A 24,896-nucleotide genomic window follows, 5' to 3' on the forward strand; every position below is an offset into this window, starting at 1 on the left:
TATAAAATAAAATTGATGGTTTACGGTTGTTTGCTTTAAACGCGGCACTCACAACACAAATTATTATGAAGTTATTATTCTAGAAACAAATGGCTTGGAAATGTGTTCTGTATCACTCATTTAAATTTTATGGGTTGTTGAAATAAATATGCAAATTGCTTTATAATTCTCCCCCTCGTGACATTGTGGGTGAAGGATGCCAGCGTTGCACTTGAGAATTAATGCGAATGTGCCCACATATATATCCCAACAGTGTTAACCCACACCCATAATTTATGGTGTTCTGCTGTACTCTTTCAAGATACTGGCTGTCACCAGGCTGTCTTTATTACTTCTCCAACAATGGTTCCTTGCTAGTAATAAAATTGATGGGCACATGAAGACATATTACTAGGAGGTGTCTCTAAACCAGGTTCCTCAACCTGGGGCGCTCCAGATGTGTTGGACTACAACTCCCAGAATGCCCCAGCCAGGCTGGGGCATTCTGGGAGATGCAGTCCAACACATCTGGAGCGCCCCAGGTTGAGGAAGGCTGCTCTAAACAGATGTGGCCAAACTGGTTCACAACCATTTCCTGGAGCTCTTGACACTCCTTCCTGAGGTTTTATCCCTGCCCCAATTTTGGTATCCAATCCTCTTCTCAATCCAGGTCTATCCTGATCTTAGATATAGCCACCCTGGAGAGCCAGTGTGATATAATGGTTGGATTGTTAAACTGGAACTCAGGAGATCTGGGTTCTTGTCCCCACTCAGCCATGAAGTTCACTGGGTGAATTTGGGCCAGCCACTAATTATCAGCTTAACCTACCTCACAGTGTTGTTGTGAGGATAAAATAGAAAGGAAGAGGGTCATGTATCCCACCTTGGGCTCCTTGGAGGTAAGGCAGGATATCAATGTAACAAATAAAGGAAATATCCATTCTACTATCAAGCATAGCCTCTTGTACTTCTGTGCCATTAGGGAAATGAGTGGGCCTCTCCCTCTGCACCACCCTTTTTGCTTCACCATTGAATGAAAAATAAAAGGCTTTTCCTTCTCCCCCTCCTCTGTCCATTGTTGAAACCAGTGGTCTTTATTTTTCAGCAATTATTTTATCACATTTGTATATATTCTCATTTTAAAGGGATTTTTGGTCTATGTGTCTGTGCCCATGCGTGTATGCTGATGCATGACTTATCTGACTTGACCAAGGGTCAAACTGTACATGATGCTAATTGTGTAATTTCTTTCACAAACAGCCGACACAACAAATCTGATCCAAACTGGTGTGGGGAGAGGGGCAGCTGTCCCTTCAAGTAAAGGAGAGCCAGTGTGGTGTAGTGGATAAAGTGTTGGACTGGGAGTCGGGAGATCTGGGTTCTAGGCCCCATTCAGCCATGGAAACCCACTTTGGGCCAGTCACAGACTCTCAGCCCAACCTACCTCACAGGGTTGTTGTGAGGATGACATGGAAAGGAAGAGGATTATGTATGCCGCCTTGGGTTCCTTGGAGGAAAAAAGGCGGAATATAAATGCAATAATTAATTAATAAATAAAATAAATAAGAAGGCCAAATAGCTTGGAGAAGACCCCATCCCTGGGACTGGGAGGCAGTCTTCATCTTGGAATTTCCCCGAGGGGGTGGGGGCTCTCCCCAGGTTCACACCTTTTGCTTCGTGCCTCAGGGTGGAAGGCAGTCTTCAGGTCCTCACTATGCGAAAGCAAGCAGAAAGAAAGGAGGGGGGGAACAACCCTTTACCTGCCACAGTGGTCCCAATCCAGATTGATGTGGAAGGGAGTGCTTTCAGTTGGCGTGGTGGAGAAGGAACCTCTCATTAGCTCTAAGAAATTTAAAATTCTCACTTTGGCTGGGTTTGGATGACACGATAACCAACTGTTACTCCATGTTACTCCGCTTCTGAAATCTCTTCATTGGCTTCCAATTCACTTCAGAATCTAATATAAACTTCTCCTGTTAACCTTCAAAGCTTTTCACGGTCTAGCTCCTTCCTATCTCTCCTCTCTCATCTCACACTATTGCCCCGCTTGTGCTCTTCGCTCCTCTGATGCCATGTTTCTCGCCTGCCCAAGGGCCTCTACTTCCCTTGCTCGGCTCTGTCCATTTTCTTCTGCTGCCCCTTACGCCTGGAACGCTCTTCCAGAACATTTGAGAACTACAAGTTCAATCGCAGCTTTTAAAGCTCAACTAAAAACTTTTCTTTTTCCTAAAGCTTTTAAAACTTGATTTTGTTCTGACTTTATACTGTTAGTTTTACCCTACCCTGTGCCTGCTTACCCTACCCTGTGCCTGTTTGCATTCTCTTCCCCTCCTTATTGTTTTACTATGATTTTATTAGATTGTAAGCCTATGCGGCAGGGTCTTGCTATTTACTGTTTTACTCTGTACAACACCATGTACATTGATGGTGCTATATAAATAAATAAATAAATAAATAAATAAATAAATAAATAATAATAATAATAATAATAAATAGTCAACAGTTGGTTATTGTGTCATCTGCTGGGACTTTTTCACACCATGTTTGGTTATTCGGCTGAAATAATCAACACAATTAATCATCAGTGAGCAGAGTTGATTATTTGAACAACTGATGGTTATCGTGTCATGTGTCGGGCACTGTTGGCTATTTCGTCACACACAGTTGGCTATTTTCGGCGACCACAGAGTCCCCTGGCAACTGCGACCAAACTGGTGGCTGCCACTCTAGTCCAGCTGGTAGAACTTGCAGGGGCTGATAGGATTCCAGTGGGAGGACTGAGGGGCAGAGAGAGGGGTGGGTGGGGGATGTGTCAATCAAACACACCGTTGACTAATAGTCAACTTGATGCTGGCCTTATAATTATTAATTAATTAATTAATTAATTAATTAATTACATTTTTATACCGCCCAATAGCCGAAGCTCTCTGGGCAGTTCACAAAAAGTAGAGCGGTATGCACAGCCTCTGCTCCCACAGTGGTGAATCTGGACAAGGGAAACCAGGCCAGCCTTTGCTCAGCTCTCTTGCTCCCCGGGTGGTCTTTTTGGGCAGGCTGCTTCTCTCTTTGTCTCAGCTACTTCCGTGTTTTAAGCACACAATGTCATTCTGAGTTGGAAGAAGGGCAAGCTCACCATCAGAGCTAAAACGTGCTTTCAGAGTTTTTTAAAAATGTTGCCTTCTGTGGCTGATTGCACACCACAGTTGATCATAATCATGTCGCGTGGCAAGTACCCCCCTCGATTATCAGCCGTGGAGTTGACTATTAACCCACCATTGACTGTTGTGTTGTCCGAATGCAGCCTTTCACTAGAATTCAGTGGCATCTCCACCTTTTCTTCTTTCTGCCCTGCTTGTTGCAGCTTGGAAACTCAGCTGAACATGTTTCACCGCAAATGGTGCCCACCGGCCCCTCTTTACCCCACGCCTCGCTGCATTTTAGCCTCTTCAATATTTTTCCTGGTTTTGACCATCGACTTTGTTTCTCTCCCCTTGCCGCTTCTTAGAAGAGATGGATCCATCCCCCGCCGTGCGTTCAGAATATCTGGTCTCAGGGATTCGAACTCCTCCTGTCCGACGGAACAGCAAGCTAGCGACACTGGGCAGGATCTTCAAACCATGGAAATGGAGGAAAAAGAAAAATGAGAAGCTAAAGCAGACGTCAGCAGGTAAGTAGTGGGGAATGGCCATTTTGACTGGGCTGTATCACTTCTTGGATTTGTACAGGCATATACAAAGCAGAGGACATCCTCTAGCTTGCAAAATCCAGTTTTGTGAGAGTCTCAGCTTTTATTCTTTATGCAACAAGTTTCAAACATTTATGATTTCACAGATATCTTTGAAAGTGTGTGGGCAGTACCTCATGAAAGTCCAGAAGCCTGAAAGTGTGGCTGAGTGTTAATTCTGGAAGCCAGGGAAAGGGGTTTTCACTCTTCATGTGCCCCTATTTATCTCTTAGTCCCTCTCAATGACTAGGAGAAATTGAATAAAATAAGCAGATTAAGAAAATAATAATATCCTGATTGCAAAATCCAGCTTTGCTTTGTGCAGATTTTTTTTTTTCACATTTAGCACAGGTTGAGCATAGATGGTAATTTTTAGTAGAAGACTCTCAAAATCTGGTGGCCTTTCCCAACAATCTTTCTCTGATTAAGGGGTGATTCACGTTTCATTTTTTAATTTGTCTTCCTCTATGTGGCTTGAATTGTCAAGTGCTACTCAGTCATAAGCATGTATTTGCTGTGCACTCAGGTGCCAGCATGTCTGAGATCAGTGGTGGGGAAATTTTAAGACCATCCAGTTCCTGATTATTTGGGTTCCTCTCATGCTACAATCCAATTCACATGACCACTTGAGTTGTCCACCATGATTCAAACCAGGCTGATAATGCTATTTGAAACAAAGTTCCCCTCTATGGTTGTGGGAATCCCCCTCCTTCAAGATTTCCTGTAAATTTCAGCTACAAACCACAAATAGAAAGCATGGATTGTTTTAGGCTTAGGAAGCCTGGCTTATTTAAACCATGGCTTGTTGTGATGTCTGAATGCAAACCTGTAGCTTATCCCTCAGAACCGTAGCTTATCCCTGGCTTCTTTTCACTGAGCAAAGGTAGAACCAGGCAATCTTCAAAATGAAATATTTACAAAAGTTTATTTACAGTGCCAAGGTTTTGAAGATTACCTGGTTCTACCTTTGCCTTTGGCTTCTTTTTACTCCCCCATGGGGTTTTCCTTGCTTTTGCACTTCTTTTCACTGAAACAGAGGAATCCAGCAAGAGCAGCTTGAAAATGAAACCACTTTCAAAGGTGGCAAAATGGACAGGAGGGAAACAAACCTGAAATAGGAAACGCTGCCCATGGTTTGTTTACATGTCTGCAAAAACAGTCATGGCTAAAGCAATCAGCCATAGTTAATGTTTAGCCTTATGTTTGAGTGCAGCCATTGTAGGAGTGCCATTCTTAAAAATGCTCAGCTGTAGGGTGACCATATAAAAAAGAGGACAAGGCTCCTGTAGCTTTAAGGGAAAGCTACAAAAGGGAATTTCAGCAGGTGTCATTTCTATGCATGCAGCACCTGGTGAAATTCCCTCTTCATCACAACAGTTAAAGCTGCAGGAGCTGTACTAGAGTGACCAGATACAAAAAAGGGCAGGTTTCCTGCAGCTTTAACTGTTGTGATGACGAGGGAATTTCACCAGGTGCTGCATGCATACAAATAGCACTTGCTGAAATTCCCTTTTCTTTGCAACTGTTAAAGATACAGGAGCCCTGTCCACCTTTTCATATGGTCACCCTACTCAGCTGCATTGACAAAATTCTCCCCTCTCCGACCATCTCCAGCACAGGTAAATGCTAGGCTTACCCAGGTGCTCAGTGCCACATAGCCCAGAGGCCATGATTGAAGCCTATCTTACTATCTCTCCTCTAGTGTCTTTAATGGGCCTGTTCAGATGACATACTAAGCCATAGGCCTTTAATCCTTTTGCAGCAAATAGTTAGTGAGCATGTTTAAACTGTGGATATGTAGCCACCATGGTTAGGAATGCTTTACATGGCATGCTAAGTCACGGTTCACATGACATGCTAAGCCATGATGTTTAGCTTAAAATGCTTAACCACCACGGCTTAGCATCTCATCTGAACAGGATCACTGGCAGCCTGTTATGCTGAAACTTAGTAGGTGAAGCATTCTGCATCCCTGCATCTCAAGGTCAGGAACAGCCCCCTTGAACATCACCTGCCATGTGTAAGTGGCCACCCCTGCTATGGTTCAGCTGCAGGTGCTGGTCTAGATATATATATAGAGAGAGAGAGAGAGAGAGCTATATAAGGAAAACATGGATTTCTAGGTTTTGAACCACCCTGGAAGGGAGGCTTTGCAACTTCTGTGAGCAGTTAGATTTACTTAGCTTTTAAAAAATAATAATACAGACTGTTAAATGTATACTCAGTAAAATGTATCCTTGCGGCTTAAATTTTAGGAATGCTGTAACTCTCCCTATCCCCAAGTTAAAAGAAGGAGCAAATATCTCTGAAAATTTATCTGGAAGGGAATTCCCTTCCAGATAAATTTTCGGAGATATTTGGGGTCATTTCAGCCGTGAGGTGCAGACAATTGGGTATCTATCTCCAGGATTAAATTGCAACCCCCCCCCAAAAAAAAACCTAACTAAAAACGCCTTTGCAATTTTGTCGTTATTTTCAATACCTTACCGTAACTGAAGCAATGGTCATCAACACAGGACAATCAACCTAAAGTTTGTGTTTTTGCCATTCTGACTGAGTACATAGACCCAATTAATACTTTATAATTATGGTGACTCACTGTGTAACCAGTGTGTTGGTCAGAAATCTAGGTGGCCCTGAGAAACAGCCACATGTGGTCTGAAACATAGGAGAGGAAATGATGCCGCCTCCTCACCCCCACACTTGTTATCCACTTTCCACAGAGTTGAAAATGGGTCTTTTTAAGCATTGCTTAAAGGAACAAAGCTTGCACAATTTTACCAGCAGCTTTGGGCTAATCAGCCCTTTATTATGTGGCTCCGTGGTAAGCTATGAACCAAAATGAGATTTCCTGCTTACAGTTTGCTCCGTATTGATCTTCTCTCAGCAAGACTTTTTGTTCCATCCAGTGCTGTGTATTCTATTTTTTTCCTCCTGGTCTTTTTATTTTTTATTTTTAAGGAATTGTAGGGGTCACGTTGACATGATGGGGAAAGGCAATAGGTAGCCACTGTGGTTTGTGTTCTTTTGCAGAACACAAATATTGTAGAAAGCGACGCACTCCCGCTCCCCACAAAAGAAACCTTTCTGGAAGGGGAAAAAAACTTGTTTTGTTAAGAGGATGCTTTATGCCCAGCACTGCTAAGACATTTATTTATTTATTATTATTGCATTTATATCCCGCCTTTTTTCCTCCAAGGAACCCAAGGCGTTGTGTGCATAATCCTCCTCCTCCTCTCCATTTTGTCCTCACAACAACAACCCTGTGAGGTGGGTTGGGCTGAGAGTCTGTGACTGGCCCAAAGTCACCCAATGGGTTTTCATGGCCGACTGGGGCCTAGAACCCAGATCTCCTGACTCCCAGTCCAACGCCTTAGCCACTACACCACACTGGCTCTCTTAATATCAGCCCTGTGTTGCTGGATAAGACCAAGGTTTCATCTTATCTTGCACCAGTGGAAACTGGTGGCTCTGATGTCAGTAAGGCAGTGAATCCACTCCAGGTTTCAGTGAGCACTCTAAAGGAGCTCTCCAAAGAGTTCTGTCTGGTTCTGACTGAAACCCAGAGTGGATTCACCACTCCACTGACTTTGGAGTCACCAACCTCCAGTGTCTGGCGCTCCGTCACCTCCAACCAGGCCTGATGCTACTGGAAAATCCCAGGCAGAGCATAAATGGTGTTGGGCATCCCCTGATGTCCCCAGCACTAGGAATTCAGAGTTACGTCGTCTCTGAATATGGAGGTCCAACGTAACACCCTCCCCACCCCCATGCAAAGTGCCAACTGTTGGATACTCTGACATCTGTTGGACTCCTGTGACATCACTGCATGTGCATGTTGAAGGTCAGATGCACATCATGATGGTCCCCATAGCCACACACCCAAAAGAGACGCCAGATATGCAGACAACGCTGTCGTTCCATCTCAACAGACCAATTATAGCAGTTGTCATTTCTACGCATTGGATAGATTCAGTTTCATTTTACCTTGGCTTTCATAGCGAGCAACTCTGGTGGAGAAAGATCCAGCTGCACTACAAACCACCCCAAGATCTGGGAACTAGCTCAGATCTTTGAACTATGATTCAATCCTTCTGAAAGGTTGGTAGGAGAGATGAGGCAGGAGGCAGATTTGCCAATTTGGTGGCAGGCAGCCAAATATCACAGTGGGTTATGTTCCTATAGTCAATGTGGTGTAGTGGACAGCATTGGCTATGGACTGGGAAGGCTTAGGTTGATATTCCACAAGGTTCCTAGCTTTTATTTTATTTATTACTCCATTTATATCCCATCTTTTCTCTTCTTAGAAGGAACCCAAAGTGGCTTACATAGTCTTCCTCCTGTCCATTTTATCTTCACAACAACCCTATGAGGTAGGTTAGGCTGAGAGTCAGTGACTGGGCCGGAGTTACCCAATGAGCTTCCTGGCCGAGTGGGGACTAGAACCCAAATCTCCTGACTCCCAGCCCAACACTCTAACCGCTACACCACACTAGCTCTCTTGACTTTGGGATCCCCCCATGTATGTTTGCCCTGAGCTCCTTTGGGGAAGGGTGGGATTTGAAATTCTGAATAAGTAGTACAGCTCTGCTCCTCATCTCTCACCCGCTGTGCCATATTTCAAGCTAAACATTCTTCACCCATTCATGCAGGCTTCTTGTGGTATTCATTTCCATGCGCTGTCGGCTCTGATGTTCCATGTTGATCATGCTCAAACCCCCCCCCCCCTTTTTACAGTGTTAGAGAAGAAGACAACCACCAGGCAAGGTCGGGACGAGCTAATTAAGAAAGGCCTTCTGGAAATAATGGAACAAGGCAAGTGAAAGCGGTCTTCGTGGTTTTTCTCTGCCCTGCCCTGTCCATCACAACCTGGAAGGGGCTTCACTATGATGTTTTTTTTAAAAAAAGAGCAACAATAAGCTGATCCAGTTAGGTAGTTCAGCATCCAGAGAAAACAAGGAAAGAGTCCAGTTTGGTCCCACTCCATCCTCCACCCCCCAGTACACACACCCCATGCACAAATTATTTCCCCATTCTCTGTAGTGAGTGGGTTAAAACAAAGCAGATGTTCTGCTCCACTGAAACCCATGCAGCAGGAATTAAAGGACCTGGGCCCTTTTTGTTGGAATCATATTTGGGGCCTCCTGTTACTCTGACCCCTAGGCTCTGCTCCCTCCTTTGTTCACACACCACACACATGCCCATAAGATGCACAGGTTCAGGCCCTGTTGCCCTGCCCTGTTAGCTCGCACGTTCTTGCTAATGCTCATCACACCAAAAGAATTTGGCTTGCAGAACTGTTCTGATTTGCTTGCTTGCATGTTCTTGCTGGCGTTCATTTCCACCGTAGCTGAGAAATGGATCCATCTCCCATTTTGTGGTACTACCTGACAACATAAAGAGCAGGGCCTTGGGCTGTGCTGTGTAGTATACTTAGTCCAATAGTCGATCTGTCTCTGGTTCAAAGGGGTGAAGAGGATGTTCTTGGAGACTTTTTGGACCCATTATTCTAACCTCCCTTCCAATTCCCCACGGTCATTATTGGCATGGTTCGTGTGGGTTTACCATCGGCTCCATCAACTCTGCTTGCAAATATATGGTTGCGTCAGCTTGCAATATGTTGTGCTTTGCGGATGTGTCGCTGTGACTGCGTTAGTGTGATGCCGTAGCTACCAAGGAAGGAAGGAGTTGGTCATAAAGGGGTGGGGTGAATGACCTTCGAATAAAGACAGGGTTGATTAGCAGCAACCCCTTCTGATACCTGTCATGACAAGAGAAAAAAAAAACCATAATACGTTAGCTTGACTCCCACAGACTAACTGCGTGCTAGTACTTTATTGCTCAGGATCATACTTTCCCAGCTTATTCATGGGCACCTGGAAAAGCCATGCCTGAGGCCCACTGATAGTCCATTGGACTCCCCTCTGCCACTCCCCAGCAGTCCCTCACAGCAGCTCCACCTACTCGCCTGCCCACTGACCTGCAGGACTTACCTGAGGCCTGTGCATGTGCCCACAAGCTGCCTAGCCTCTTCTCTGGGCTCCCCCATCCCAGACACTACTTTGCTCCCTCCCAGCCACTCCCCCCAGCTCCCAACTGTGTTTCTATATTCTGTTGCTTAGTCCCACAAAGTTCTCCACATAGCTCATAACCCCCGGTGTGTCATACCTCAGAACTTTAGTGCCACACATTACCATGCATCACTTTAGTGTTATATATACCACGGTGACCATGTGAAAAGGAGCACAGGGCTCCTGTATCTTTAACAGTTGTTTAGAAAAGGGAATTGCAGCAGGTGTCATTTGTATGCATGCAGCACCTGGTGAAATTCCCTCTTTATCACAACAGTTAAAGCTGCAGGAGCCCTGCCCTCTTTTGTATCCTACCCTGTGCCTGTTTGCATTCTCTTCCCCTCCTTATTGTTTTACTAGGATTTTATTAGATTGTAAGCCTATGCGGCAGAGTCTAGCTATTTACTGTTTTACTCTGTACAGCACCATGTACATTGATGGTGCTATATAAATAAATAAATAATAATAATAATAATAATAATAATAATAATAATAATAATAATAGTATCTGGTCACTCTAGTACAGCTCTTGCAGCTTTAACTGTTGCGATGAAGAGGGAATTTCAACAGGTGCTGCAAGCATACAAATGACACCTGCTGAAATTCACTTTTCTACACAACTGTTAAAGATACAGGACCCCAGTCTTCCTTTCTATATGGTCACCCTAATATATACGCTCCAGCTCAGGCTCCCATAAAATGTGATCTGAATATGTGTTTGAGAGTGTATGTTAGTTTCCACAGAGACATTTGAGAAAAAGCCAGAAAGGCATCACATTAAATTAGATGATCCATTGGGTAGCTCTGCTCATCCATCAGTATATTGATTTGTGTCATTCAGGATCGAGTTAGGATTCGGCTTTGGAATTGTGCCAGCTTTTGTTTTGCTTTGTTTTATTTTATTTGTAAACGTAATTTCTAAGCCCCATGGCTACGGAGCAAAAATGTAGATGCAGTGCAATGTCTGCAAGCTTCTTCTACTCGCCAGAGCCAGGGGCTCAGTTCAGACAACACATTAGTACCCTACACAACATGTTCTAACTCCACCATTGTGTGACTGTGGACTACCATGGAGTTGAGTAAAATCCATCACAACATTTGATTGAAAGTTCCTCCACCCACTCTGTTCCCCCTGTCCTCCCGATGGTATCCCATCAGTCATTGCTGCAAAACAACAATCCTGGTGGTGCTCCTAGAGTGGCACTCCCTCCTTTTGCCACTCTTGCCAGGGAACTCTATAGCCAGTGGGAAAAGTCAACTCCACGGAAAACTCCACAGAGCCCTCCACACAACACACAACAAAATGGTTGTGCAGGAACTCTCCTCTGCACAGCATGAATATTCTGCACGGAGTGTTTTCTTGCTGCAGGAGCTATACCAGACTGACCAGATACAAATGAGGGCAGGGCTCCTGCAGCTTTAACTGTTGTTATGAAGAGGGAATTTCACCAGGTGTCCTTTGTATGCAAGCAGCACCTGCTGAAATTCCCTTTTCAATACAACTGTTAAAAGATTCAGGAGCCCTGTCCTAGGGTGACCAACTGTCAGGATTTCCCTGGATTTGTCCTGGTTTTTGTTATTTCCATGGTGTCAGGGGGGATTTTCTATAATTTTCAATAATGTCCTGGAATGACACACCTTCCCCTTTAAGGCTGCCATTAGCATGGCAGGAGGGAATGACATGCTTTCTTGAGGCACATCATTCCCCCACCCCGAGCTCCAATTGCGGTCTTAAAGGGGAAAGTGGGTCATTCGTGGACATTATAGAAAAGGCCCCAATTGGAGTGGATGGTGGTGAGGGATGCTCAGGAGCGCAGACATGTGGAAACGCATGGGGGGATAGGAACTCCGTCAAATATGTGCTCCAGCACAGAGATATGTTTGTATTTTTTTCAAAACACACACACTCAGTGGTAAAGCACGCCGATACCCATGCACACGCCCTTCACAGCTAATTGGTTGTTTGCTGAGCCCGGAACCCATGGCAAACAGGAACGACCTCGCAAAGGGGGAGCACACCACAAGTGTTCTCTGCAATGGAAGCGAGAGAGCCAGAAAAACTGTGACAAAAGCAGTCAGGGCTATTCCAGTAAAAGTGAGAGGTGAACCCGAGATCACCACGGGAGCAGCGCCCCATTTGTGATGACCATGATACAATCCTGCAGTAAATGCCTGGTGTAGACTTCCCCTCAGCCTTAGGAGAGGCATTTCAACCTTGTACAATGGGTGGGGTGGGGTGGGGTGGGGTGGGATCTGCACAAGGGCTGGGAAGCCAACAGGGAATTAGTGTTTGGAAGGGGGTGGGGCAAGGGGGAGGTGCAAGGGGTGTGGTCATCTAGGGAACCCTGGAGGGTTGGACTGGGATTCTGGAACTTCTCCATCCTGTTCTATAATGTGCTCAGGAACACAATGAGACTCAGAAATTATCAGATTTATTGTCATGGGGAGGGTTGAAAAATAATTTGCTTTAGCTGAACCCCAAGGATAGGGTTGCCCATCACTGCATAGGATGACATTGCTTTCTTCCTTCTGCTGCTCCATCTTCTGCTTATCCTCAAAATGGGATTGGGAAGGAGACTAGCAAGAATTGGGATTTTGTTTCCTTCCCGTCTTTGTTACGGTCACGTGTTGCCAAGGAAAGCTGTGAGTGAGCAAATTTACAGTACAGTTTGTCTAGGCAGGAGAGTATGACTAATAGGTCTCAAAGAGCAATCTGGTATGATCCATGTTATTCCTTCCCAACAAAATGGATGTCTTGGGTCTCAGGGGTTTCCTTTATGGTTTTAGTAATATGTACCATTTATTAACCCCTGTTTAAAATTCACCCACAATGTCTTTTTTTAAATAACTATGCATAAGCCCATTCTGATTAAGGTAAGGTATGCAGCGGTTAAAATCCTAATCTTCTCCAATTAAATCCTATTTTAATGCAATAATTTGCAGTTGTCAGATCTGTAATATTCTGCTAAGCAGAACACATTAAATCTTGGATGTCCCTCGAGATTCTGACTTACCAGAAGATCTGCATAGTTATGTCAAAGTGGAGTGCTTGCTCCCTCTCCACTTCAGATTCTGACTGGACCCAGTGCACTTACTGGGCTATGATGGCGGCCGCAAGAGGCGTTGGCACACCTGGTTTAAGTAGCAGAAACCCAGCGGAAGGTATACCATCACTATATTAATTGGATTTATTTTATTGCAGCCCATCCTGAAGATTGCATGTGCACATTATATATGGAAAAGCACAAATTCTATAATTCAATATTTATTTGAATATTTATTTTTAAATAAATATTTTGTGAACCGCCCAGAGAGCTTCGGCTATTGGGCGGTATAAAAATGTAATAAATAAATAAATAAATAAATAAATAAAATATATTTCGGCCAGGGTTATCAAATGCATGATCCTACTGGCTTTAACAGAGGCAGTGTGGTGTAATGGTTTGAGTGTCGGACCAGGACTCTAGATGCATCTCCTCTTTTTTGGCCACCCTAAGCATTGCTCTGTAGTCGGTGAATGTGTGTGTGTATCATAATTTTAATTGGCCCCATACTGCTATAAAGCAGTCGTGTGGCTCCTGCCTTTTATATACCATTTTCAGACTGCTTTCATAGTGCAAGGTCCTGCTTGGTGTAGGTTAGGCCTCAGTGACTCGGCATTGATAAGCCATCCCGGGATGGTGGAGTCCCAGCCCAAGAGGACCAGATGCTGAAACAGGGCTTGAACAACATTGATGAAATCTAGAGTGGCATTTGTAAGGATTATTGAGATAATACACATGGGGAAATGATACCAGCTCAAATTGAACAATAGTTATTGACAAACCTGCTTAAGAGACATCTAAATAGAACTGAAACAAGTCCAGTGTTCTTGCTGTGAAACTGAAGCCCTTTCTACACTGAAGGGTTATCCCAGGAAAATGGAGGGATCGTCCCTGCCTGCTCCCAGGATCCCCTGTGTGGCATTTGGGTGCACAGGAACGATCCCAGGATATAGGGCTGGTGTAGACATGCCCCGAGATTGCCTTCTGCAAATTTATAACCTGCAGGGTCAACCATCCAGAACCGAAAAGTTCAGATTTCATCGCTTAACAACTACAGTCTTCTAGACATCATGGCTACTTAAATATGGTTGAAAGCATGTGAAACCTGTCTATGAAAATTACCCTGCTTCCATGGCCCAATAAGATGACTTGTCCCTTCCTTTGGTCTGTTTCCAGTATTACATGGAGCCCCTTGCTTTCTAAAAGAGTGTGCATAGAAGTGGCCAGGGACCATCTGGGAATGCATCCAAGCCCAAAGTGGAGCATTTAAAAGTCCAAATGATTGCAACGGCAGAGCGTTTAGCGTGTCCTAGGCAATTGCAATGTATCAGGAGCAGTGTCCGGCCTTGTCATGAAACTGAGCGCAGCAACCTGCTTCAGGCAGCACCAGGGGCTGGAGAATAGATGAAGGCAAGGAGGAGCGGCCGCAGAGTGCCACATTGATTGATTGAATGATTGATTTGATTTGTACCCCTCCTTTCTACCAATAAAAATGGCTCTGTTAAAGCATTGGCCATACCCAGCAGGCCGGTGGGGTGGGGAGGCGGAAGAGAATTTGAGCCCCAGTTCAGCCACAAAAATGTCTTGGACTTACCCTGGGAGGAAAGACTTTGGCATTTCGGAAGCTAAACTGGAGCCCTGGTTCTTGAACCATTGATCCTCAGTTGGGCTTGAGGAACTTTCTGAGCCTAAGTAGGCTTGCCAGTTCCTCCCCTTGTTCCACCCTCTCTGTTGTAGTTGATTCCTGTTCCGCTGTCAACGTTTCCTCTGAACTCTTCATCTGTGCAATAAGCCAATTGCAGTGTCTGCAGTTTGCACATTTTGCTTGTCCTTCCTGCTTTTGCCTTTGCCTGGTCCCCTTCTTGGCCTGCAAGCCTCTCCTTCAAGGTCCTGGTCTTACGAGGTCTTGCCACCAGTTTTCCTTCATTCTCTTGACCTGCCCGCCTGCCTGCTTTTATTGAATTCTGACCTCAGTCTCCTTCTGAAACACCAATTCTCCTTTTGCCTTCTGATCCAAGTGCCTTGGCTCACCTCCTGGGACTCCTGCTCCTAGGACCCTGTTGGCAGCATCTCCCACTGTTCTCTCCATGCAACTCTTGTGACCCATTCCTTCTCCTCTTGGAACATAGGAAGCGGCCTTATTACTTTGTCAGACCATTGGTCCATCTAGCTCAGTCCTAGCTATACCAGCGTTCTCCAACATGGTACCCTCCAGATGTTCTGGACTACAACCTGCATCCATCCCAGCCTGGATGGCCAATGGCCAGGAAGGCTGGGAGTTGTCACTCAAAACATCTGGAAGGCACGAGTTGGTCTTTATGGACAGGAAGTGGCTCTCCAGGGTTCCAAATTGGAGTCTTTCCTGGCTGTACTTGAGGATTCCAGGGATTGGGCCTGGGATCTTCTGCATGCTTAACATGTGTTCTACCCAGAGGTGGCTGGTGGCTCCGATGCCAGTGGGGTGGTGAATCCGCTCCGGGTTTCAGTGAGAACCAGTCAGAACTCCGAAGAAGCTATCTAATATTTGATGCATCTTGGGTAACAGCTTCAGAGTTCTGATTGAAACCTGGAGTGGATTCAACACTCCACTGACATTAGAGCCACCAACCGCCGCAGCACATGAGCTGTAGCCCTTCTTTTTCTCCACCACCACCACCATCACCACTTGCTTCCAAAACCAAGCCATGGCATACCTTATAGATACCAGAAGGACAGTAAGTGCAGCTCCCTTTGTAACATCTTGGAAATGTCAATGGAGACATCCCCCCATTGTTTCCAGCTTGCTTCAGCTACAAAAGTGGGGGTTTCACCCCAAACGACCAGCTGGTATAGCTGAACAAAGAAAGACACGGCCAGGAAACAATGCAGGGGGGCGGTTGATGTGCCCATGATTATGTATGGGGCTGGCTTGACAATGAGTTGAAACGTAGGCAGTGAGCTCCCCTCCCTCCCTCCTTCCGCCGTATCATAGCAACTGTGCTGCTGCAAAGGCTATTTTAAGAACAGCAACTTTTCGCTGAACGTGATTACGAGGCAGAGTGGGCGAGCTCAGCCTATAAAAATGTTGCATTGGAAGCGCTGCGGCAGGCTGGCCAGGCTTCCCCCATGTCCTTAGATTGCAACCAGAGCGCTCCGCTGAATCTGAACGCCCTTGATGAGCGAACAGAAAAGTGGGGCTGGGCCTCTGGAGTTCAGCTCCTTGAAATCACCACTCCAGAAACTTGTAATGCAATAATAACCAGGGTAAGCTGCGTTTGTCTTCAGCTTCTGATCAACGGTGCCTGAGAAGGAGAAATGCATGTTCACTGGCCGGAGATCACCCGCATTTCTCTCCTAGCCATTGCTTTGGTTTGGGTCATAGTGCTGAGCCTGTCATTTCTCAGAGAGGGAGGGAAAGCAGGTGCCAATCCCATGGAAGAAACAGTGACCGTGGGCCTGATTGGACAGGGGCGGGGGGGCGGGATAAAGGAACCTCAACCAACTGCTGCTCCTTTCTTGGGAAAGGTATTTGAGAGGTTGTGTCAGGACAACTGAAGATGCTCTTGGAGCACACCGATTATCTAGACCCATTTCAATTTGGTTTCATTTTGGTTATAAATTATGGGATTCGCTACCACAAGATGTAGTGATGGCCACCAATTTGGATGGCTTTAAAAGGGGGTTGGAGAAATTCCTGGAGGAGAAGGCTATCAATGGCTACTAGTCCTGATGGCTATGTGCTATCTATAGGATCAGAGGCAGTAAGGCTGTGTGCATCAGTTGCTGGGGAACATGGGTGAGAGGGTGCCGTTGCACCATGTCCTGTTGCATGGGTCCCTGGTCTACAGCTGGTTGGCCTTGGTGTGAACATAGTGCTGGACTAGGTGGGCCTTCGGTCTGATCCAGCATGGCTCTTCTTATGTTCTTATGTTCAGCCTGGTTCTGGGTCCAAATCTGCCTTGTTTACCCTGATGGATGACCTTTATCAAGAGAGTGACAGGAAGAGTGCAACCCCATTAATTATGTTCAATCTCTCATCAGCTCTTGGGTACCATTGACCATGACTGGCTCAATGGAGACAGTATTGGAGGCACAATAGTTCTGGTTCCACCCATGGGGTCGGTTTCAGAGAGTAACACTGGGTGACTCTTCCTCAGCTCCTTGGCAATTGAGCTGTGGGGTTCCACAGGGTTTCCTTTTGTCCTCAATGTTTTTAAATATCTATATGAAGCCATTGGGAGTGGTCATTAAGGGGTTTGGAGCAAAGTGTCATCAGTATGCTGATGACACACAGCTCTGTCTTCCTGTGACATCTGAATTGGGTGAAGCTGTTCAACTCATGGATCAATGCCTAGACTCAGTGATGGGCTGGATGAGGGTCAATAAACAGAAGTTGAATCATGGTAAGATAGAAGCTCTGTGCATGAACAGTTCCCAAGTCCAAAAGATAGGCTTATTGTTGGTTCTGGATGGAGTTGCACTTCCTTTGAAAGATCAGGTTTATAGTCTGGAGGGACTCCTAGACCCATCAATTTTGCTGGATCAGAATGCCCTCTACCAGCTTTGGCTGGTATGCTAGCTATGGCCATTCATGGACAGGGATACATTTACCACAATAATATAGGTACTTGAGACCAGTTTCAGCTGATCTGCCAGCTATGGCCCTTCCTGGACAGGGACAACCTAGCCACAGTAGTGCATGCGCTGGTAACTTCCCAATTAGACTACTGTAATGCACTCTATGCAGGGCTGCCCTTGAAGATGACTCAGAAGTTGCAGCTAGTGCAAAATGCAGCAGCTAGACTGCTAACGGGTATATCCCACAAAGACTGGTCTTAAAGAACACTGGCCTTAAAAAAATTGCACTGGTTGCCTATACATTTCCCATTGAAATTCAAGGTGTTGGTAATGTCCTTTAAAGCCTTAATGGCTTGGGACCTCAGTACTTGAGGGAGCGCCTCTCCCTATATATGCTTGCCCGAGACTTGAGATCTGTTGGAGGAGCCCTTCTCTGCATCCCACCCATTCAAGACATTCACCATGGTAGGACATGGGAGAGGGCTTTCTCTGTTCTGGCATCCCAACTGTGGAATGCCCTCCCCTTGGAGGCCTGACTGGCACCAACACTGATTTCATTTCGACGCCAAGTTAAGACATGGCTTTTAAACAAAGCCTTAGATGGCTAAATTCACCAAGCTTGCACATAGTTTTAATTGTTTTAATTATTTTTATTGGTTTTAAATTCTATACTGACTTTAGCTTGATTAATGGTTTAATTTGTTTTTCGTTGTGCATTTTCATTGTTTTATACTGTTTGAATGATTTTACCTATACGCTGCCCTGAGATCCCAGTGATATAGGGCGAGATACAAAAGTAATAATAACAATAACAATAATAATAACAACTTTGAGATTGTACGTGGGGCTGCCCTTAAATTTGGTTTAGAAGCTGCTGTTAATGCAGGATGTTGCATCTCAGCTGTTGCTGGGAGTTGCCCCCTTTCAGCATGTAACACCATTACTACTGGGCTAAGTTTAAGGTTTTGTTTGGTGAACAAAAACCACAAGAACATGGGACCAGGATATTTGGGAGAGCACTTTCTCCCTTATCAACTGTCCAGTAACTGGGTCACTCCTGGTGGTTCTGCATGGGCCCTGGTGTTTGTTTAGAGTCCATTCAGAGCTGAGCTGTTAGTGTACTGACTCCCTCTCTGTGGAATTTCCTGCCAATTGATGTCAGGCAGGTGCCAATTTTGCTCTGGTTTTGGCATCTGCTAAATACATTTTTATTTCAACCACTCTTTCTTGAGCATAAGACCAGCTACATTTTATTGCTGTAATTTGCTTTTAAATATTTTTATCCTCGTGTATTTTTATTTTTCCCACCATTGATCACAGCTTGGAAGTCTTTTTTTTAGATGTAAAGCCATTTATAAATGTTGTAAGCAAATAAATGAAATAATCAACATTCGGTTGTTTAGCCTGGCCCAAGGAATTGTAAGGATCTTGAATAGTTCAGAAGATATCTTGTAAGACATGGGACTTACACTTAACAGAAAAGCTGCTTTTGAAATGATTCCCATGGAGACACATGCATGATAAATATAATTTTAGCAATGAAAAGATCTGTGAGCAGCATACAAGATTTCTGCCGGCTTTTGATAATAGATCCATGCTGGATTTTCTTTTTCTGAACACATTTTATTTAACCGTTACATGTTTTGTATGAATACGATGACTATACAAACCCCACCAATATATTGTATCTCCTTATGGTTTCTTATGGATAGACACACATACAGACAAAAACCACACTTCTTTGTTGGAATTAATGTGCAACCCATGCGTCATTTCTGACAATCACACAGGTAGGAGTTTGTTTGTTTTCTGTCTATGCACAGAAAAGTTGTGGCCAAGGCTCATTTTCTGCAATATGAACAGAGGAGGCGAAATCTATGTTATATGTTGCTGATTCTTACGTAGAAAAGTCCAATTAGTAGTGTGCAATAGTGGAGGCTTCACACCTCGGACATCTCCTTTAGAGTTCTGACTGCTTCGGACTAAAAGCTAGGGTGCATTCACAGCTCCACTGTCATCAGAGCCACCAGCCTCCACTGAGGTGCACTGCAGCCCTAATTGCAGTCTCAATGAAATCTGCATGCCTGCTTAGGGAGCTGTCCAGAGTGCTGATACATACTCCGCTATTAACAAACTGGTTAATCATCATTATAGTTCCATATCCTGTGATCCTGTGAATCACATTAACATTAATCTTGTAAAAAGCAAACAACATTTCCCATGGGGTTAGCTAAAAATTTATGGGGGAGTGGTCAGCATTACTATAGCGGTTAGGGAAATCTACATTTATTTATTTTTAAAAAAGGAAGCAGTACAGACTAGCACGGATCTGGTTTGCCTCATCCTTTCATTTCTCTATCTGGTGCTTTAAGGACTCCACAATAAAAACACGCAGCCTACAGTCTCCTATAGCCATGCTGCAATGGAAAGGGAGGGATTCCGCAGTTGTCCTGCAGCCAAATCTAGTCTTGCTGTCATGCAGGGGGCAAAGGCAATCAGGTCCTTAAGTTATTATATCAAGTGGTGTGCAGGTATGTTGCAAGGATTTCCAAGTTGTTGTTGTTGTTGTTGTTGTTGTTGTTGTTGTTGTTATTATTATTTATATAGCACCATCAATGTACATGGTGCTGTACAGAGTAAAACAATAAATAGCAAGACCCTGCCGCATAGGCTTACATTCTAATAAAATCATAATAAAACAATAAGGAGGGGAAGAGAATGCACCAAACAGGCAGTATAAAAGTCAGAGCAAAATCAAGTTTTAAAAGCTTTAGGAAAAAGAAAAGTTTTTAGCTGAGCTTTAAAAGCTGTGGTTGAACTTGTAGTTCTCAAATGTTCTGGAAGAGCGTTCCAGGCATAAGGGGCAGCAGAAGAAAATGGACGAAGCCGAGCAAGGGAAGTAGAGACCCTTGGGCAGGTGAGAAACATGGCATTAGAGGAGTGAAGAGCACGAGTGGGGCAATAGTGTGAGATGAGAGAGGAAAGATAGGAAGGAGCTAGACAGTGAAAAGCTTTGTAGGTCAACAGGAGAAGTTTATATTGGATTCTGAAGTGAATTGGAAGCCAATGAAGAGATTTCAGAAGCGGAGTAACATGGTCAGAGCGGCGAGCCAAGAAGATGATCTTAGCAGCAGAGTGGTGAACAGAAACCAACAAACTGATGTGAGAAGAAGGAAGGCCAGTGAGAAGAAGGTTGCAGTAGTCCAACTGAGAAATAACCAGCGCATGAACAAGCGTCTTGGCAGAAGAGACAGACAAAAATGATCGAATCCTGGCAATATTATACAGGAAAAAATGACAGGATTTAGCTACTGCCTCAATATGAGGAATAAAGGAGAGCGAGGAATCAAATATAAAGCCAAGACTACGAGCTCCCTTGACTGGAGTAAGTGTAACATCATTGACAGTAAGAGAGAATGAGAGATGAGGAGAAGGTTTAGGAGGAAAAACAAGCAATTCAGTCTTTGCCATATTAAGTTTCAAACGAAGATGAAGCAACCAAGCTGAGATATCTGAAAGACATGCCGAGATACGATCGTGAACATCAGGAGAAAGATCCGGAGATGAAAGATATAATTGTGTATCATCGGCATACAGATGATATTGGAGGCCATGAGATTGAATAAGATTACCCAAGGGCCACATGTATAAAGAAAACAACAACGGGCCAAGCTCCGAGCCTTGCGGAACCCCTACAGAAAGGGGAAAAGAAGAAGACGAGCTGCCATTAGCCAACACGCTGAAAGAGCGACCCGCTAGATAGGAGGCAAACCAGTTATAGACAGAGCCACAAAATCCGAGGTCATGAAGGGAATCCAAAAGAAGATCGTGATCAACCGTGTCAAAGGCTGCAGTTAGATCAAGGAGAATAAGAACGGAATAAAGGCCTTTAGACTTGGCAATAAGAAGATCATTGGTAATCTTAGTAAGAGCTGTTTCAGTGGAATGCAAAGGACGAAATCCAGATTGAAAAGGATCCAGAGCAGAGTTACTAGAAAGAAAATCAAGACAACGAGAGTAGACCACACGCTCCAGGACCTTTGAAACAAAAGGCAACAAAGGGACAGGTCGGTAGTTAGACAGAGATAGCATATCAAGAGTAGGTTTCCTGAGAATAGGAGAGACTGTAGCATGTTTAAAAGCAGATGGAAATGAACCAGAGGACAAAGAAAAGTTAATAATATGAAGCAGGGAAGGGAGGATAGCAGGGATAAGATTAATAAAGACGCGAGAAGGAATCGGATCACTCTGTAATGTCTAGCGCTGCTCCCCTTGGGTTGGGGGAAGGTTTTCAGGTGATCAATCAGAATCAGACTCTGAAGTAGAGGAGATGGTGCCAGAAACATTCCAGATTATACCAGTTCGGGAAGCAACTCTCACGGGCTCTTCACCAGCTGGGAATGAACCTTCTCCAGAACTTATCTCTTCAAGAATAAACAACACACAGTCAGTGGGAAGCCAGTATTCTTCCAGGGGGAGGGCACGGAGAGGTTAGCTGATCCTAGAGTATGCCGCAGACCAAAATGGGTGGCACTAAAGGAAGGTGAGAGAAAGTCAGCCTGGCTGGCATCTCATCAGAAGCTGCCTCACACCCAGGCCTTAGCTAGACCTAAGGTTTATCCCGGGAATGTCCTGGGGTCATCCCTGTTCATGTAAATGACACACAGGATATCCCAGGAGCAGGCAGGGATGACCCCGGGACGACCCCAGGATAAACCTTAGGTCTAGCTAAGGCCTCCGTCTCTCTGAAGTTAATGCATTTTGGGAAAGGGCTTTCGATTCTTCTTGAAGGACAATTGTCTCGCTTTGTTTGCATAGTTTTGCCTAGAGGAGAGTTCCTAGAGATTAGACTCCCTTCAGGTGGGAAGAGATGTTTATTGCTTGAATAAAGCTTTGTGGATTACTTGGCAGCCCTCGTTATTGTCTCCCAAGAAGGCAGGAGGACTTGGGAAACACGGCACACTCTGCACACAAATGGAAATAGCACCCCCCTGCAGAATCCATGCTTGGGAGGGCTGAACCACCCAGTATCAGGGGCAGAGAGTAGATTTTCTCTGTGGGGTTTCCCCTCATTATTGGAACTACAGTTTTGGCTTCCATAGATAAGACCATCAATAAAATAAGAGTTCTGTAAGGTTAAATGGAAATCAGGGTGGGGCTGGGTTGTTCTAACCTAAATAAAATTGAAAGAGTTTCACCAGTTATCCTGGAATTTGCATGTGCCAGAACAAAATGTTGATTTTACATCACCTGAAAATTTCAGGAAGATTGGTTAAAGACTGGGGGGGAGGGGACAGTTAACAGAAAAAAGAAAAGAAACCTTGGTTACGAAGAGTGTTCATGAAAATGTATGTTGGAATTGGCAACCTTTTGTGCTCATTATTTGTAGAAATACTACAAATGATGAGCACAAGGCATCAGCCTTAACTTCCAATTTCCTGGCTTTGTGGAGTTTGGACCAAGGTGAGAAAGCCTTATCTTCTGGTCTTTTAAACTGGCAGGTTTTTTCATGATTGAATATATGCAAATAGCAACCATTCACTTATATGTGAAAAAAAGTAAAGTGGTGCATTCAGGTCAGGGCCAGTCCTGCCATGCAGCAGGGTGAAGCGGCCTGCTTCGGGCAGCACCATGAGCTTAAGGTGGATAGGGTGGGTAATAAACCTGATTCCTGACCCAGGGTCATAGGAATTAATCCTGCTTCTCTCTGTATAGCTGGATCTCTCCATCTGCATAGCACAGGCATGGGGGAGATCATAGAATCATAGAACAGCAGAGTTGGGAGGGGCCTGCAAGGCCATCGAGTCCAACACCCTGCTCAGTGCAGGAATCCACCCTAAAGCATCCCTGACAGATGGTAGTCCAGCTGCCTCTTGAAGGCCTCTTGAAGGCCTCTTGAATGACTTGAATGTCACCCTCCAGGTGCTGCTGGACTGTAACTCCCAGCATACCTGACTATTGGTCATGGTAACGGGACTGTAACAAGGCCCCTATCCCTGGTATAGGCTCTGATTCTTGGTCATACTAACATGTGACGGGAAGTGTTTTTTTTTCCCCTATCTATCTATCATCCATCCATCCATCTATCCATCTATCCATCTATCTATCGTTTATCTTTAGATATCTCTTCTCTCCCAACTAGGGATTTTATGAGAATGCTGTTTTTCCTCACAAAACATGCAAGCATGCCCTGTAGGAAGCCCCAAACTCGATACAAGCGCAAGTTCCCTGAAAATGTTCTCAAATAGCCGGGCCTGTACTCACATTCGATCTGTGCAATGTTCCCCTTACGGACTCAAAGTCCTGCTTTAGTCCATGGAGGAGAGTGCACCAATTAGGAAATTTGCACAAATTTGGGGGAGTTTGCACAAATTTGGGGGAAATTTGCACAAATTTTATGTTCAAACACTACTTGATTTTTTTTTTTTTTTGCAATTTTCCTGTTTGCACAGAGTGAGCAAACCATCACAAACACGAACGGGAACTGAGAACGAGTCAAGTGGGGTGAATCCTAGCGCTCTCGAGCATTGCTCATTCACCCATCCCTACACCCAACGTTTGCACCTCCACCACACTTGGGCAGGCATTTCTATCTCTTTGCAAACTCCCCAACCACATATTTATAGATATCTTTCCTGAACACTCGTAACGTGTTGCAGCCATAGTCATCTTGCACTACTGTGGAGGTCAAGCATCGCATCACAGAGTGCAATCATATGCAGACAGAAAACACACACCCCCTTGCAAACTCTCAGTATTCCCCAGCCAGCATGGGACATGCATAGCATTGCACCCCTGTTTGTTTATTCCCAACATTTCTACACCACCCTTCAACCGAGAGTCCCCCAGGGGTGGTTCCTAATCTTGAACTCTCACGGAGAGGCCCTCTTTGGACTCAAAACTGTAACAGGGGAAGGTGGGCTTCAGTTTACTCATTGACGGCTTAACTAATGATCGCATGTCGTGGTGTCCTAGATTCTGAAGGCAAAGCATGCACTGCTGACAGTGCCACCAGAGCAATGCTGAGTGACCCTTCAGCCCCCCCATGCCAGGCACTTACCTCAGAAGAGACGCGGCAGGAACATATATCAGCCACAACCAATGCCACCTCACTTGGCGAGGAGCTGCGTTCAGAAGAGCTGAGAGAAGATTCAGGTATTGGCTATGGAACGATATTGGTTGGCCCTCTCCATTCCATTGAGCTGGAGCTAAGGCAGCCTGATGCCACTGAAGGTTCTCGTGTTGGCTCAGTCCAGTTCCCCCCCCCTCTGGCTGCCATGGCAACTACTTCAAAATTTTCTAAACCTGACATTCCCAGTTATTTTACTGAGAGAGGAACTGTGGAGGAGAGTTCTGTGGTCTGCATGTGATGGGTCTGTCAGTAAAGGAAGCACATGATCCGGATGAATTCAGTTCTAATATGATTTGCCTTGGATTGGACTAGGTACTGTACTGCTTCCCTATGTGATCTGACCATTTTTAGCAAAAGCAAAGGATGCAAGGCCAAAATACCCCAAACAC

General features: G+C 44.9%; 1 protein-coding gene across 3 annotated transcripts in view; it reads left to right on the top strand.

The window, feature by feature from the left end:
• PHACTR3 (phosphatase and actin regulator 3) overlaps positions 1-24,896 on the top strand; it is a 267,435-nt gene that overhangs the window by 127,181 nt on the left and 115,358 nt on the right. The window contains exons 2-4 of one of the 3 annotated variants that reach the window (XM_063146671.1): positions 3,485-3,646; positions 8,441-8,518; positions 24,351-24,530. In XM_063146671.1, coding sequence (XP_063002741.1) covers positions 3,485-3,646; positions 8,441-8,518; positions 24,351-24,530 — 420 coding nt within the window. The remainder of the gene's footprint in view (positions 1-3,484; positions 3,647-8,440; positions 8,519-24,350; positions 24,531-24,896) is intronic. The other 2 variants (XM_063146652.1, XM_063146661.1) reach the window with 2 other exon arrangements.

Source organism: Elgaria multicarinata, chromosome 1, assembly GCF_023053635.1.
Source record: "Elgaria multicarinata webbii isolate HBS135686 ecotype San Diego chromosome 1, rElgMul1.1.pri, whole genome shotgun sequence".
In the NCBI taxonomy this organism is placed as follows: domain Eukaryota; kingdom Metazoa; phylum Chordata; class Lepidosauria; order Squamata; family Anguidae; genus Elgaria; species Elgaria multicarinata.